The sequence below is a fragment of the Paralichthys olivaceus genome, chromosome 12 (assembly GCF_024713975.1).
Source record: "Paralichthys olivaceus isolate ysfri-2021 chromosome 12, ASM2471397v2, whole genome shotgun sequence".
Classification (NCBI taxonomy): Eukaryota; Metazoa; Chordata; class Actinopteri; order Pleuronectiformes; family Paralichthyidae; genus Paralichthys; species Paralichthys olivaceus.
In genome coordinates, this window is record NC_091104.1 from 20,612,873 (window position 1) to 20,629,059 (window position 16,187).

At 42.5% G+C, this 16,187-nt stretch overlaps 2 protein-coding genes across 2 annotated transcripts; one reads left to right on the forward strand and one right to left on the reverse strand.

Moving 5' to 3' along the window:
* Window positions 1-218: 218 nt before the first annotated feature.
* slc4a1ap (solute carrier family 4 member 1 adaptor protein) lies at window positions 219-8,398 on the reverse strand. The gene is made up of 14 exons (XM_020104834.2): window positions 7,589-8,398; window positions 6,375-6,591; window positions 6,072-6,200; window positions 5,920-5,980; window positions 5,684-5,823; window positions 5,392-5,552; window positions 4,407-4,476; window positions 4,119-4,308; window positions 3,832-3,922; window positions 3,469-3,724; window positions 3,158-3,241; window positions 2,741-2,820; window positions 2,582-2,651; window positions 219-1,173 (listed from the first exon to the last, which is right to left on the reverse strand). Exons 1-14 carry the CDS (start codon window positions 8,396-8,398, stop codon window positions 1,124-1,126), a joined length of 2,409 nt encoding a protein of 802 aa, XP_019960393.2. The 3' UTR covers window positions 219-1,123.
* A 1-nt stretch (window position 8,399) lies between these two features.
* Window positions 8,400-15,465, forward strand: supt7l (SPT7 like, STAGA complex subunit gamma). Its single transcript, XM_020104835.2, has 5 exons — window positions 8,400-8,708; window positions 9,678-10,143; window positions 10,287-10,611; window positions 11,692-11,929; window positions 13,638-15,465. The coding sequence occupies exons 2-5, from the start codon at window positions 9,719-9,721 to the stop codon at window positions 13,925-13,927; spliced, it is 1,278 nt and encodes a 425-aa protein (XP_019960394.2). The 5' UTR covers window positions 8,400-8,708; window positions 9,678-9,718; the 3' UTR covers window positions 13,928-15,465.
* The last annotated feature ends 722 nt before the right edge of the window (window positions 15,466-16,187 follow it).

Genomic DNA, 16,187 nt, shown 5'->3' on the forward strand with positions numbered 1-16,187 from the left:
TCGAGGCAGAGAAGACTCTGTGATTAGTAGGTCACACCAAAGGCCACAAGCCTCTTTGTGCCAGATCGTATTCTGAGAAAGACTGTGAAAGAGAGCGAGAGAGCGAGAAAGAGAGAAACTCTGACGTCAAAACGAGGCAGAGTGTGAAGAAGGCCCAGCGAGGGAAAAAATTACAGTGAATGCCAAGACCATAAAAACAAGGGGAAGCAACTCACGGGTTATGTACAGACACTTTTTATTTTACATTTATATAACAAAATACACTTATCTTTGCTGTGAGAAGAGGAGAAGAACAGGAAAGAGGGTGGAGAGTATGGCAGGAAACCAAGAGCACAGCAACGAGTGGGATTTCACAGAGAGAGGAATCCTGCTCGAGGCAAACAGCGATGGCTGACTCGCTCCTGAAGACAATCGTGTTAAAAAGAGAACTTTGAGAAGGTTGGGGCGATGAGTGTGTGTGTGTGTGTGTGTGTCGGTGTAGACGCAGACACACACTCCACTTAGCTTGAGTCATTATCAGCTTGCGTTTCATCCAGTAAGCCATCCAAGTGTCCAGATGGTCAGAAAAGCTGCTTCAATGCACTCCCTCTCTCTTGCTCTCCCTGCTACACACTCTCCTTTAGAAAAAAAAAAGGTTATGGCAAATAGAGGAGGGACGCAGTTTGGATGTCAGGTGGATTTCACTGCCAAAGAGCACGAGGCTGAACTCAGATCATTTGCTGCTGCTGCTGCTATGTCCCTTTACATTTTCTGCTTGATTATACATAATTAAAATGTATTTAAATATTCCGGTGCCACCCAAATCTATCGTTGTCATGGTGGAAAGTGCCAAGAGGCCGACTGCCCGGTGCCTACACCGATGAGGGGGAGCAGGAGGGGGCAGTTCCCCGAGCTTCCCAGTTCAGTTTGAAGAGGAATGGTGTGATTTCTGTTCATCACAGTCTGCGAGTGCAAATATCCTCATGAGATGAATAAAAGGTTTCGTAGAATTTTCTCTGCAACTCCCACTTTCTTTCAGAATTCTCTCTAAAGATGAGCGAGGGGCTTCATGTGCTTTGTGCTGCAGGTATTATCTGCAGTATGAAAGCTGCTGGAGTGGACGCTGAAGAGCTCTCTCTCTCTCTCAGTAGCCGTACTTGTCGTTGAGGTGTGTGCGTCCGTCTCCACTCTGACCTGTGAGTGAAGAAAAGAAAGTTTGAGCATTGAAAGGATCCACACCAGAGCCTGACCGATATATATATTGGTGAAATTGGCAAATATGAGCTTTTTAAACATGTAAGTAAAGAAATACTGATAGGAATAAACAATGTAGAAAAGATGTGCATTTATACAGGAAATAAGTTTCGGAAGCCCGACTAAAATGTCTTCACACTGGAAGGGTTATTCCTTAAAATGGTCCTCATAAAGATATGTCAATAAGTACACACACACAGACCATATATATGTTGAAACTAGAATTACCACACTGCAGCTGTATGCCTCCACCAACCAGTGCAGTTTCCTTGTACATATTTCTACATACTGTTTCTTCCAGATTCAAATAATTTTCACTGTGACCTTTGACCACTGAAATGAAAGTCTTAGTCCAAGTGACAACTTATCCAAAGTTGAAGAAGTTCCCTTAAGCACACTTGAGGCCACCGTGACCTTGACCAATGAAATCTGATCAGTTAGTCAGTGAGTCATGGTGAATTGTACCAGATGTAATAAAATTCCCTCTGGGCAGTACTAATATTCACAGGGATGTGAGGTTGACCTCAAAATGTAATCGAGTTGAGTGTTAGTGAATGTGTTTACTAAATATGAAGACATTCCCTCAATCTGAGATTAAGATATCACGTTCAAGAAAAACAAAGTCCAGGTTTCTGCCAAATGTGAAAGGATTCTTTCACGGCATCCCAGAGACATCACCTTCTCAGGGTCAGTGTGATCTCGACCTTTGACCACTAACATCTAATCCCTTCAACCTTGAGTCCAAGTGAAGATTTCTACCAAATCTGAAGAATTTCCCTCAAGGCATTAGGCAAGGCCACTGGCTTTTCTCAGGGCAGAGGCATAAAAGTAAGAAAGACCAAAATGAAATGTCCCACAGGATCTCTAACTGTTGAATTGAATGTTTACGTGGCTCAAATTCAAACCAATCAGGTCACTGACATGTCATGAGCACAGTCATGACCCTGAACCCAGACTTTTCAAAGGGCTTTATTCAAGCTTATCTTTTCATGAAGTCACTTTGATCTAATGCATTCCTCAGTGAACAAACACAATGTTACAGCAGTTTCTGCTCCACAAATGAACCATGACAACCTGTTTACTTCCTCTTACAATATCCTTCAAATACTCCCCTGCATTCCTCAGCTCAGTGTCCACAAGTGTTTGTGCGGATGTTTTAGAAAGCTGTTTCCTTATCTTCTGAGATTGAGACCAGTACTCTCTCGAGTAGCTGCTTTCATTCTGCATAGATCTGATACAAATCTAGACTCTTGATTGAAATTCCAGGTTTTTGGAGAAATAACTTGTACCGTACTTATGGAGAACAGCATCAGTGGGTCAGTACGTCGGTCGGGATCAGACTGTTTACCTGCAGGAGGCATCCACACTGAATAATCAGGGTCATCGTCTGGATACTGTCCTGAGAGCTGCACTGGAGGCTGTGGAGACAAACCATGAAGAGATTCAGTTCATGTGAAACTTATTGTTTGTTAAATGTGAACATTGGTGTTTGTATGTGAGGACTCACTCTGCTGGGGCCCATCACTTTCTTCTTCCTTCTGGCACCAGGGTCAGAGGCTGGGTCTCTGTCACCTTCTGCTCTGGACTCTGGAGATGTCAGTACAGAACAGTAAAGACAGGGCACAAACACCCCCGACATACAACAGTAACCTTTACCTAACAATAACTGAAGTCATTTTTGAGATATTTGTACTTCACATGAACATTAAGTTATAAGCTCCTTTATAATTTACATCTTTAGTTACTAGTTCCATTTAAAATCAAGATTTTATGCAGAAAAACATTTTCGATGCTAACATGCTAAAAGTCATGTGACTCAAGTCAAAATTTGAGAATAGGATTATTTTATATTTGAGTACACCTACACTATCTGAATAACATGAGAGCTGCTCTAACACTGAATCAATAAAATCACGTCACCCACTTGGACTGGATGCTGGTGGGGACTTGTTGCTCTGCTCCACTGCTTCAGCACCAGCCCCTCCTCCCCTCTGTTTGTGGCTTTGCTCTGATATGAAATCATAGAAATGAAAATATAATATTGTAAAGTGGGGATTTGCACTGCTCTCAAAATCATCAATCTGTACGTGTGTGGAAAAATACAAATTTTACACTATGCTGGTTTGTATGCATAACATATCTGCTGCCACCCAGTGGCCTTATGAGACATCATCAGCATTCAAACTTATGAAACCAAAAGGCTCTTAGTATTTAACAGTTCTTGCAGCTTCTTACCTTTCAGCTCATTGGGCTGAGCTGGTTTCTCACTTTGCTGCCTTGAAGAAGTGCTCTCACAAGACATGGATGCACTGGACTCCTCAGATTCAACATTAGACTCTGTGATACTTGTACACTGTTCATTATCACTGTCTTCATTTTTCTCTGCTCCCTCCACTTCTTCTTCTTCCTCCTCTTCCTCTTCTCCACTGGGTGGAAGTTCCTTCATGTTGAAGAGCTCTGCAGGTAAGTTCGGCCGCTTAAGAGGCAGTTTCTACAGACAGAACAGAAACATTGATATCAGAGAGAAAGAAGAAAGACTCAAATATGGGAAAATGTCCGTGTCAAAGGATTTAAGTGAGTTAGAAACATAACACCTACCCCAATGGTGCCAGTCTTCAGTTTGAATTTACTTCCTCCTTTCATGGCTCCAAACAGGGGTAAGGTCTTCTTAGGCTTCTCTGAGCTCCCACTACCACACCAACACACATCAACATTCCTCGTCAGTGTTCTCATACTTTTTTTCCTTCAACATTTAGCCGTAGATAGAATCTGCTATAGTATATCACGAGTTTATCAATAAACATAGTCTCTAAAATAAATATGCAATCCACAGATTTCCACCCTCTTTCCCCCAGCAGACAGATGACTGTGGTTCTGTGTCTAACCTCGGCAGCAGTGAAGGCATCTGTGCCGGCCGCGTGAGTTCGACCAGTTTGCGGAGTCGCTGGGCGTCTTTGCGCAAGTCTGCTACGTGAACGTGAAGCTTCCTGCGCTCCACGGCGTCCATCGCTGTCTCAGTTCTCACTGCTGTCATAAAGGCATCCAGCGTGTCGCCCGTGGAAGAGCCAGACGAGTCTAAGAGGACGGAAGGAACGCACAATAACGGGAGGAGAACATACATGTGCTGTTGCACATGACGCAGAAGACTGATAACACACACGAGTGTGACTCACCTCCTCTACCGGCATTGAGCTTTTTCTGAGTGTCTTCCAATTCCTTCTCCACCTCCGACAGTTTGGCCACCTACATAACAATCAAACATACAGTACACTGAACATTATTACATTATATAACAGGTGCAGCTTACAACACTTGTTGGTTCTAAAACCCAGTGGAATAGTTCTCTCCCTTTCCGTACAACTCATCCAACCTAACACAGAGCACCTTAATACTAGTTGTTTTTTTCTGCAAAAGGTTTACTGGGTTACCACAGTAATTATTTAGTTTATATAGTTTGTAGCTACAATACTTAATCAGGTACAAATCTCCTTTCTCGTTTGGTGTGTTTTAGGGTGTTTTTTGTGTTATCTGTCTCTTCCTGTTGTTATATATGAAACTATTTCATTTTCTGCTCATCTTGACCAGGACTCGCTGGCTGAAGAGATGTCGATTAAATAAATGATAAATAAATTAAAAAAATTATATTCTGACAAAGAGGTGACACAGACACCTGGTGTTTGATTTATACACTTTGTAATGTTAAGACGGTAAAATAATAACATTAGCCGTGCATGCGGGTCAGTATCTTAGCAGTCTGATGTTAGCAATGAGCAGAGCAGCTCACATGGCTGTAGACTCTTAGTCTCTCTTTATCATTAAATATTATGAGTTCCTGTGTCGTATGTTACACACACAAAGTGAGTAAGGCAGTAGTACATTTATTTTATGAAAATCAAAAGAGTAGACTAGGTTTGGTCTCTGGTTCATGTCGTGGCCCTGAATCAGAGGCAGATGGACAACCCAACAGCCAAACAGTTTAGGCACATACCACATGGTTGCATATGCCCTGAGCAGCAGGTCCCTGGTTTCACTCCCAGCTGACCAGACCTTTTACTGTGTATAATTCCCCTACTCTTTGGTTCGGTTTCTTGTCTCTGCTTCACTGTTTCTTTCATAAAAAGGCAAAAACATATACATGAAATGTTGGCAAATGTTTACCAATGACTCATATGTCTCAGCACGCTCCTCAATCTTTCCGGCCTTTTTCATCCGCTCTTGCCTCTTCCTCTCCACAGTGCCGGTTCGATCCAGGAAGGTGTCATCGTCACTGTCATAGTAGTCCTCGTCTTCCCAGTTCTTCTTCTTGCGTTTGCGGGACACTGGAAATACGAAATAAAACAGGGACAACTTATCCTCACAACAACAACAACAACAAAAAAGCCAGAACCTTTTCCAGATGGTGGTTCACGATCCCTCTTTCAAACATTCCCAGTGTGAGCTGAGCTCCCACCTGCTTCCTGACGAAGCAGCCCTCTGGCCTCCAGCATGCGACACGCCTCCAGGCAGCACTGGATGGCTGTTTCTTTCTTCTTCCCCGTGTGGGTTACCTCAGCAACCAGCTGTCGGCCCATGGCGTCATCCACAGGCAGCCTGGCAAGAAAAGAAAAGTCAACAAAAACTCTGCAACACTAAACCACAACCCCATTCTTTATGACCTTTTTGATGTCAAAGACACAAGTCTCTTACTTTATTCTGCACAGCCAGGAGCCATGACTTTTGTCTTCATACTCAAACTCCAGCTCCTCCCCTGAGACACACAATGTCCAAACTCAAGTTAAGAAACTAGGAAACACAAACACTTTTTCTTCTGCTTCTCATAAAACTAGATGTCTCCTCACCTTCCCTGTCATAGAAGCCCTGCAAAGCTTTCTTGGGATCTTTCAGGTATGCGGCCTCCTGGTCTTCATGGAATTCAGTTGAGAAGGGGTTTTCCTCATTCTCGTCTTCCTCTGGAACAACCTCCTCAGCTGCAGGGTGGATTTACAGAGACAGATGGAGTGAAAAGAAAGAGGAGAAGAGAAGGATTAACTGGCGTCTTAAGTTACCCTGAGAGAAACTTTAACACCAGCCCACTGAAGATCACCATGCAGCAGACATGAAACACACTGTGATGCAATCCTGGGACCAGAAGGAAATCTCACCCATTCCCCATGAACACCCTGAATCGTCATTTGACTGTTTGCTCTGGGACTTGTTGCTATCGCCTTCCCCTTCTTTCTCCTTCTCATCATCGTCGTCATCATCATCAGAACCGTCTCCCATCATCCTCTTCTCCAGCTCTTCTTTCTGTTTGCGTGCCTTCTCCCTCAGCTCTGTCACTGTTAGTTCAGACTCCTCTTCCTCATCAAACTCTGGACCCTGAAGAAGCAGAGTGAAGATGATGATTTAAAGTTTTCAGTATAAGACAACATCTTTAACAACTATGGGGACATGTCAGGCAAATGTTACAATTCAGTTCTAAACAATTAATCATATGTGTCACCTCAAATTTTCCTTTTATTTTAAGTTAATATGTCTTATCCGATTCAATTTATTTGTCAATGTTCTGCTTGACACAACCTCACAAATAACTTCAATTTAGTTTTTTTGCTGCCTTATACTCACTTTCTAAATGTGAGATTATATGATGTAGTCATAGTCAAGTTGACTTAAAAATAAAAAGGGCTCTAATTTATGATTCATTACAACTGGCAAAGGTAGAGTTAATAATAGTTAGAATGATAGGACTTAAATTAATGGTCTAATTTATAAAGGAGGACACATGACCATGAGAGGCTTTTCTCTGCTTGACCATGAGTCTCAACCCAGACAATGAGACCAGGGACCAGCAGTGGGGTGGGGAATCAGAGAGAACAGTGGGTAATTATTTCCTATCTATAAAATGCTAAGCTTCTCACAAATATCTGTGAATGTTTCAAGACCCTGGGTTGTCAAGGATGGGATTTTTGTTGTTGGACAAAGTTTTATTTTGATGTGAGAATGTTTGCTGATTATCTGAGAGACTTGGTTCTGGTTTGTCTGGCTGCTAATTGGAAGTTGTTCATGCATTCTCCTAAAAATTTAAAACGAAACTGAGAGGGGACGTTTTTTCCCTCTGTTTGGAGGCCACCATGTTTTTTACAGTGTCCAAACTAGACAAATTAAACACCATTTGAAGGCCACCACAGGTTCTATGTTTGAAAGAGGAGGGTGAGGTGAGGGGTGTTCAGCTGCAACATGAGACTTCACCTCTAGATATCACTTAACTCTACACACTGAACCTTTAAACCTCCACTTCAGTCAAAGCTGTGCGTGTCATCCATGATCATGTACCTCACGTGTATAGTGTGTGAATATGTTTGTTTACATGACCCACCTGCAGGATAAACAGTCTCGTGCTCCCACCGAACTTCAACACGTGTCCCACCCGCAGCCTGATGTAGGTCTTCGGCGGGATCTTGTTCTTGTTCACCACGGTGCCGTGCGTGCTGCCCAGGTCGTGGATGTAGAAGCCCCTCTCCTCCCCGACACTGTCCCCCTCCCCGGCCTGGCCGCGGAACTGGATCACGGCGTGGTACCTGGAGATGGACGGGTGCTCCAGAGACACGTCGCACACCGGGAGACGTCCCACCACGAAGAAGCTGCTGTGGGTCAGCGGCACCTTGTCCACTATGGTGCCGTTCTTGAGGATCTCGAGGGAGTAAGGGATGTCCGTGGCGCTGCCTCCCCACGGTGGCTCCGTGTACAACAGAGGGGGGAAGTTTCCAGGTGGGGGCCCTTTGACAGGAAGCACCCTGGGTTTGTTTCTGACAGCGGAGACGCTCTTGTCTATTCCGCCATTCGCATTCTCCTCTTTACGCTTCTCCGAAGTTTCCTTTTCAACAGCGGGACTCGGGGAAGTGTCGCTTGTTGTTTCTACGACTTCAACTCCATTCTTTTCTTCCACAGGTTTTGTCTCGGCCGCTGGTTGTCTGGACGGAGCCGCGGCGTGACCGCGTTTGCTTGAGAGAGAAGGAGCCGCAAAAAGAGCGGGTTTCTTAAATGGCTCCTCGGCGTCCGGATCAGTTTTAGTCGAGTCTGTTTTCGGTTCGCCTCCATTTTCTGATGCGGAGTCTGGTTCCACCGCGGAGCTCATTTCTCCATCTGTAGTTTCCACTCTCACGTCTAACGGCGGGGGGGCAGCCATGTTTATTTGGTGCGACTGTAAAAAATGTCCGGCTCCTCTGTGCCTCGACCCAACTAAGAAAACCCGCTAATAAAGAAAATACCCCAGAGAAAATATATTAAGAAAACGACTTAGAATAAAACTAAATGTCACATTGATATAACTTGTCTAATTACACTGAAGTCAAAATGAACGGGTTGTTAAGGAACACAAAAATCACATTCAGGTTTTGACTCGAGCTTTTTTTCCAAAAGGACAACAAGGATCTTCATTTCCTGTGCAACATCCGTGAAGAAAACAAGCGCCGCTGAGGACTCAGCATCTGTGTGGTGTGAGTTACAGCAGTGAACTTAACTTCAGGGTTTTATGGGTTAACAGGCTAAACATAGATGCTAGCTACTTGTTGTTAGTTAACTGGTTTGTTGTTGTTGGTCCACTATGAGTCAAAGTTAATACGCTTTCTGTTGTAAAGCGCATCCGGTACCAAACTCCATTCAGACATTTGACATTTAGTGTTGTCCTGCTATTTGAAAAACACGCATTCATGCTCAACCTAAACTTCAGAGCTGAACTAATTAAGTTTTATGTGTTCTTCATTTCGGTTTACACCAAATACACATAATACCAGTTGTATCCATTAAACTACTGTTCTCGTGCAGAGCAAATTGATTATTTCTAATATTTTCTTCAAAACATGTTGGTCAGACGAATGGCGAGAATGATCAGAACACATGCATTGTCTTTTGAGTGGATGTGCATGTTTAAAATATACAATTGGTATTCATTTGTGCAGCTATTACTTCATGTTTGTCGTCATGTGAGCACACTGGGTTAAGGTGACATCCCGTATCATCTATAACAAAAATCATATCGAGATACTTTTCAAATTAGTCAATAAATGTGACACTATTATTGTTTGGTTTATTATCAAGTTTAAAGAGTAATTTTTGCTCCTGAGTGGAGGTTGTGGTTTTAAACTCTTCTTTATGAACAGAGAATTACAGACAGCAAAACATTTCACTAATCTGAGGTCGATCAATTATGTGTTGTACTGAGCTTAAACAATATATATCTAACCTTTGTTTTATTGCTATTGTTAATGTTATTTTATGGCCCAGTCCTATTAGAACTTAACTTAAGTTAATTTAAAGATCAGAATCAATGCTATGATGAAAATACTGCATGTTGTTTAATATCCAATGTTGTTTTTGCTGCCCCAGTCACTCGCACATCATCCGTCTTTGTATGTACCCTCCACATCCTAGTAACTTTTCCTCCCTCTCCCCCTTTACTGTTCCAGACTTGATACTAGTTTGAATCCAGTGTCTTCGATCACTCATCATGATGCGTTACTGGGGGGAGATCCCCGGACCTGCTGGCGCACCTCCCAGCCGCAGCTCCTTTGACCTGCTCCAGCGCGAGTTTCGCTCCGTGGAGATGCAGGACCCTCCCCTGCACCAGCCCTCGGCCCAGCGTCCCCGGCCCACCACGATGCTGGACATCCCCTCAGAGCCCTGCAGCCTCACCATCCACACAGTGCAGCTGTGTCAGCATGCCCGCAGACTTCGTAGCCTATTGGCAGCGGGTCAGGGTCAGAGCTCAGCGTCTAATGAAGGCGGAAGCAGGATGGAGGAGGCTGACACCAACCTTCCGCCACGTCCTCCCACCCCCCCTATCATGCCAGATGATCTGCTGCCTGTGGACAGCAAAGCACCACGGCAACCCTTCCAGCTTCGCCACAGTGACCCTGAAAGTGACTTTTATAAGTAAGTTTATCTGGCTTTGTGGCTTAGATACGATTTGAATAAATATCTTATTGAAGCTTAGATATTGGAATTTATATTTAAAAAATGACATTTGACAGATGTCATTTATCCCTCTCCATCTACTCTGTGTCTTCCATCTTAAGGGGTAAAGGCGAGCCTGTCACAGAGCTGAGCTGGCCCTCCTGCAGGCAGCTCCTCTACCAATCAGTGGCCACTGTGCTGGCACACGCTGGCTTTGAGACGGCTCAGGAGAGCGTGCTGGAGACTCTGACCGACCTGGTCCATGAGCATTACCTGCGCCTCACCCGCCTACTGCGGGTGGCCGTGGACCGGGAAGCGCGGCTCGGGGCGAGTCCCTTCCCAGATGTGGTGGAGCAAGTGTTCCATGAAGTGGGCATCGGCAGTGTGCTGGCCCTGCAGCGCTTCTGGCAAGTGAGGATCAAAGATTATCACAGCTACATGCTTCAGGTGAGGTTGGAGACGGGTCAGTACTGTTCATAGGATTGTGTTTCTTGATATTGTATACTGTTAGTAGATATGCATTTGTCAACCATACAAGATTTTGCCGTACTGTTACACTGTTCATCCATCCCTTTAATATCTCTATTTGTACTGAGTTGTTGTAGATGTTGCGTTATCAGTGAGTGAGTTGCATTTATTTTATTATTTATTTATTTAGGTTAGTTTATAATATTTTAAGTTGTTGCACATTACATTTTCAGGAAATCTATAATACAAATATTACTACCAGTTAACAACATGACATAAAATAATATTAATGATAAAATATTGTATGCATATCACCCGTTCCTTGATTGTTTGTGCCTTTTGACATGATTGTTATAAATATGTTTTGAAAATTGATTTGTATCATGAGGTAGTTTATTGTCCAAATAACAGTAAAATCACAAAAAAAAAAACAGTAAAAACACATCAGCAGCAGGTTTCTTCAAGCTAATTTCCTCATTGGTTGATTGCTGAAATGATTAGTGGTGGTTGGCGTGGTAATTTTACAGAAAACTATTTCACAAAAATGTAATATTTTTTAACATCCTCTAGTTCCAACTGCTCCAATATGAGGATTTACTTGTTATCTGTCTCTGTATTTTGAAGTTTTATAGACTGAAAAGTTTTTAAAGCAATCTGCATTAATTAATTAATCAAATCAATTAATCAGTATTGAAAATAGTCACGTTTGGCACACTGCTAAACAATGTTTTTCACTTGAAAGGAACTATTGCTTCTACATAACTTGTGGCATCCTCTCAAAGAGCACAAGGCACTATGTTTGAGTGAGACTAATAGCGCATATGGCAATTCAGGAGAAAGCTGCATTGAAGTAAGACAGAAAACAATGTGAGGGGAACTGTGAAGAGGAGAAAAGAATGGATATGATAAAGGCTTTTATTATTTAGACGAAAGAAACATGTTTAGTTGTATTCTTTAGAAAATATGATCATTATCGAAGACTGAATCATCATGGCTCAGTTCTCTCACATCGTCTCACAGCAGAAAAACAGGACTCATAAATATTTTTTCCTTTCTCAGGTCAGTAAGGATCTGTCAGAGGAATACGAGAGGCTTGTGAACCCAGAGAAAGCTCTGGAGGATTCCAAGCCACTGAGGATTAAGGAGGAGCCCATGAGTGACATCTCTTTCCCGGTCAGCGAGGAGCCTGAAGCCGACCTGGCCTCTGGAGACCAGGCTCTGCCCATGGGGGTCCTTGGGGCCCATGGTGAAAGGCTGGCTTCAGGCCTGGATGGTGACCATTCTCCTCACACGTCAGGTGAGAGCTGCACTTACATTTATATTCTGCATTCATGAATAAATTCCCTCCAGAGTCAGTGTTGACACTTGGCTGTGACCACAGGTACAGCTGCTGCTTGTTGCATTGTGGTTGTATTTTAGTTAGTCCTACCTCCTTGATGCCTAACAATGATCCCTAATAAGAATCTCCTCAGAAGGTGTTTTCAATAAGCTTGTTAAAATGACCTAGTTTTCGTCAGGTCACTCTTCTGACAAAGATGACATTATATCATATGTCACTTGAATTCAATTTGTCTGTACTTGTTTTTTATTAAGACATGTTGTATATCCTGTTAACAGATACAGTCAGTCATCTGCAAGAGTTTGACAAAGTTCTTTCTACCACAGTGACTGTATCACTGCACCATAATATTGTTTCTGAAAAAAGCCAGAATGATCAAACTACTTTAAAATCACATTAAATCTAACTAGAATGGGACTCAGTTGAGCGCATTTCTCTGCCAAGGCCCAACAGTCTCCTTAAATTCAATCAAGCTGCACCAAATTACACACACTCGTTGATGTCAGCCTCCTATGTGAATCACTTTCCATCATCCAGATCCATTAAATACTCCCTGCTGTGAAAATGTCAAACAAAAAGCCTCATCTCACAAAGTATGTGAGAAAGCATTCCTGGATCCGCTTATTTGTCGGGATCTGCAGCAAAAAATAGTGGTTCTTAATTCTTTCTGTGCATGTTTAGAGTTTCGTGGATTATTGTTCAGTATTTTTATGCATATTTCAACCAACAAACAAGTGACAGAGACGATGCTTAAAATATTCCCTCCTTGACAGAGGTATTAAAAGAATTTGTGGATTACTGCTGGTTTCTCTATTGATATAGAAACCACTAAATTCAGGTGTTTTATTTTTGCACCGTAAATTTTAGCTCAGCTATGTTGCTGCAGCAGCAGTGTCTAACTTGCTTGCCAGCTAAGCCACACATAGAGAGAGTGAGGTGTCATTAAAAATAATCTTATTAATCCTATTAATACTGATTCTTCACACACTGGAAACCATTAATTTAGAGCATGTTAAGAAATTTGAACAGATCTCACAATCTAATGTGTGTTCACCAAAATCTGTAAATACAGCACGTCTTTGGAGGAGACCTCTTACAACCTGGAAGTGTTGACTTTCTATCAACAAATATTACTGACATGAGGATGGATTTTCTTTCAATGTTTGCAATTAAAATTATTTTTTCTCCGTGGATCAATCACATCTTAGTGCAGAAACTGTGGACTGGTTCATTTCCCACTCTGGTGTCTGAACACAGTAACCCCTTTGCACCAAAACCTTTTGAGCTGCCGGGGTGCAGTCCCAAATGAACTCATGGAGCTATTAGTTTGTGTTGGGATTGTGATCTGACCCAAATACTAGGTGTTCTCTGTAAGTTTGATGCTAAATGTCTCCTGTAGCCAGATGAGCTTTACATTGTGGGATGTGGCTGGGCATGTGAACTGTAGAAGCTAGTCAGAAAAGGAACAGAGGTCTCACTGAAGCACCTTCTCCCTGTATTTACTTTCTTGCTCCAGCCCTAAAAACATCAGAGTAAAGTTGGAATTTCAAAACCAGACAATACTGCAGGGAGCAGTATTCATCCCCAAGCATATACATTTAAATCACCTGTTTAGTACAGAGGAATCAATTTTCTAGTAGCTAAAATTGCGCTCTTCTCTTTTAAGGTGGGGGCGGGGCCAACAACTCCCCCCTGTGGCCGCAGGTTAAAATGGAGCCGCAGGATGGTGAGGACGGCCAGGGCTCAGGCCACCACCATCACCACAGTGTCCTGGGTGGGGACGTGTTCGAGGAGGGAGGACCCATGTCCACGATGAGCGAATCAGGAGGAGCCATGGCGCCCTCGCCTGGTGGTGCGGCGTCAGAAGGCAGCTACGCCTCTCATTCACCTGACTCCTTGATGGGCTCTTCACCCGTCTTCAACCAGAGGCCCAAGAAACGGACGAGGAAGATGTGAAGTGTTGGAAGAGACAGTGGACACGTTACTTAACTGCACCAGCTGCTGAGATCATGGCCTCTGGATAAACTGACTGAGATGTCATGAAAGAGATGAACTAATGGGGGGGTTATTTTGTAGTTTTTGCGGTTTGTTTTTTGTAGTTCCTCTCCCAAAAACTTTGTATGTTGCCACTAAATATATCAATGCGTTTTGTCAAATGATAATGTTCTGCATCTTTTGAATTCTCTTAATTTGACTTCATTGTTTAAAAAAACACTCAAGAGAAAAACAATAATCTTACAGTTAACCTAATAAATTATAGAACAGAAAAACTAAGAGGTCTAGAAGTAAATCATTTAGTTAAACATCTTAATAATTCAGCAGAATGGTTTGTATTCCCAAGCTTTAACTCACTTTCTCCTAACATATCAATTACTGTCTGTGCCATTCATTACGATACAGACGCTCCACCAAAGACAAAACAAAAAAATATTTTTTTTTTCTCATGTATTTTCCTCCCCTTGTTTCCACTCTTCAGTTCATTTTACACACACACACACACACACACACACACACACACACACACACACACACACACACACACACACACACACACACACACACACACACCTGTCAACCTGAAGCGGCTCCGCCAAATTAGCATCTGTTTCGGTAATGAGGCAAAGCTGTGAATGCAACACCAGAGGCAATTATGGTTTGATTGTCTGCATCATGACGGCGACATCAATCCAGCTTTAATGGCAAATTAATTACGGCATGCATAAGTTTGCATACTGAATGAGCGTGTCTGTTTGAATATGTGTGACTTTTTTTTTTTGTGACTCTTTTCTTTTCACTGCTGATGGGGTCGTATGTATTGATATTCAATTAGCTGCACCGATAGTTGATTTGTGTTCTCATGTTTTTTTGTGGCGCGACTTGCATCTGATCTGCAGTGCCGTGGGACCCAGGTGGGAGTCGGAGCAGCTGGAAAACATTATCAATATTCCAGACTCGTAGCGAGAGAGGCTCCCCTCGTCCATGCTAATAACTGTAAGCTGTGTCGCCTGGTTCTAATGGGAGTCCTGAATTATTTTCTGCTCTGATATTCTGTTGGAAAAACTCCAGTGTGCAGCAGAAAAACAGCATCAACATTGACCTTGTCACTTCCAGTCTATGGTGACTGCGCAAAACTAAATCTTTGCCAGATGTGGCGTCCAATACTGTGGCTCTCAGGAAACAAAAGACTGACTTAACCCTTTTAAGTCCCAAGTTATCCCAGAAATCTAACTGTGACCAATCTGTGTTCTGAATTTTACAGTCAATTGCAGAGGCTCTCAAATTTTTTCTTAGCCGAGGACTTCTGAAAGATTAAAGAAATACTCGGAGGGCCACCTCATACATCCATATATACACACATATATACACACATATGTATATTTGTGCTCCTGTTGCAGGTGCAGCCACTCAGTCACTTAAACTTCTTTCACCTAAAGTTCTTTTTCTTTATTATAAAATGTGGTCTAAATAAAGCCCACCATGTTTGAGTAACATCACATCAATGTCACTGAATGCCAACTCCCACATACATGATTGATATCTGCAAAATTAAACAGGACACGTTTTGAGGGGCAGCTCAACCTTTCTGACCAAAGAAGAAGGAATGAAAATGTATTGAACCAAACTCTTCTAATCTTAACGTTGAAGTCAAGGACTTGGTTTTCCTTCAATGTTTTGAGTTAACACCGTTAACTGTTACAGAATAAAAGTAAATATCAACACTAGAAGGTGTGTTGTAAATTGTCTAAGAAAGTTCAGTGCCAATTAAGATTCTCAATATTAATAAAGAATTGAATAAACAGGCGACCAGTGCTCTGTAGCAGTCAGTGGGGGGTGAGGCAGTTTGCCTTCAGCCTGTGGACGAGTTGAACATGTCTTCTTCTAGGTCCTCAGTCAAATTACAGTAGAAATCTTCAACTGGGTCAAACCCTTATATACAGTCTATGGTCAAACCATCGATCAACATCGCTTCAGATCAGTATTTTTATTTCACCATAGAGAGACAGAGCACACTGACCTGTGATGGATGCTGCTCTCTGTCATGGTAACAACATTAACTGAATCACATCCTCTTTAGCAGTTTGTCCTCAAAGTAAAAGCTGTAATTCTGCTTTTACTTTGAGAAGTTTTGGACTTGGGTCTGAAACTTGTGTCGATTGTTCAACAAACCTCTGAAATAGCAGGCAATGTATGAAAAACAGACAAAAGTTAAGTAAAT

Excerpts from the sequence above, each read along its gene's own strand:
- slc4a1ap (XM_020104834.2), bottom strand. The coding sequence starts at position 8,398 with ATGGCTGCCCCCCCGCCGTTAGACGTGAGAGTGGAAACTACAGATGGA. Across the intron at positions 5,824-5,919 it reads TCCTGGCTGTGCAGAATAAA|GCTGCCTGTGGATGACGCCA; the intron begins GTAAGAGACTTG and ends TTTTCTTGCCAG. Across the intron at positions 1,174-2,581 it reads AGTGTGGATGCCTCCTGCAG|GTCAGAGTGGAGACGGACGC; the intron begins GTAAACAGTCTG and ends CTTCACTCACAG.
- supt7l (XM_020104835.2), top strand. The coding sequence starts at position 9,719 with ATGATGCGTTACTGGGGGGAGATCCCCGGACCTGCTGGCGCACCTCCC. Across the intron at positions 10,144-10,286 it reads CCTGAAAGTGACTTTTATAA|GGGTAAAGGCGAGCCTGTCA; the intron begins GTAAGTTTATCT and ends TTCCATCTTAAG. Across the intron at positions 10,612-11,691 it reads ATCACAGCTACATGCTTCAG|GTCAGTAAGGATCTGTCAGA; the intron begins GTGAGGTTGGAG and ends TTCCTTTCTCAG.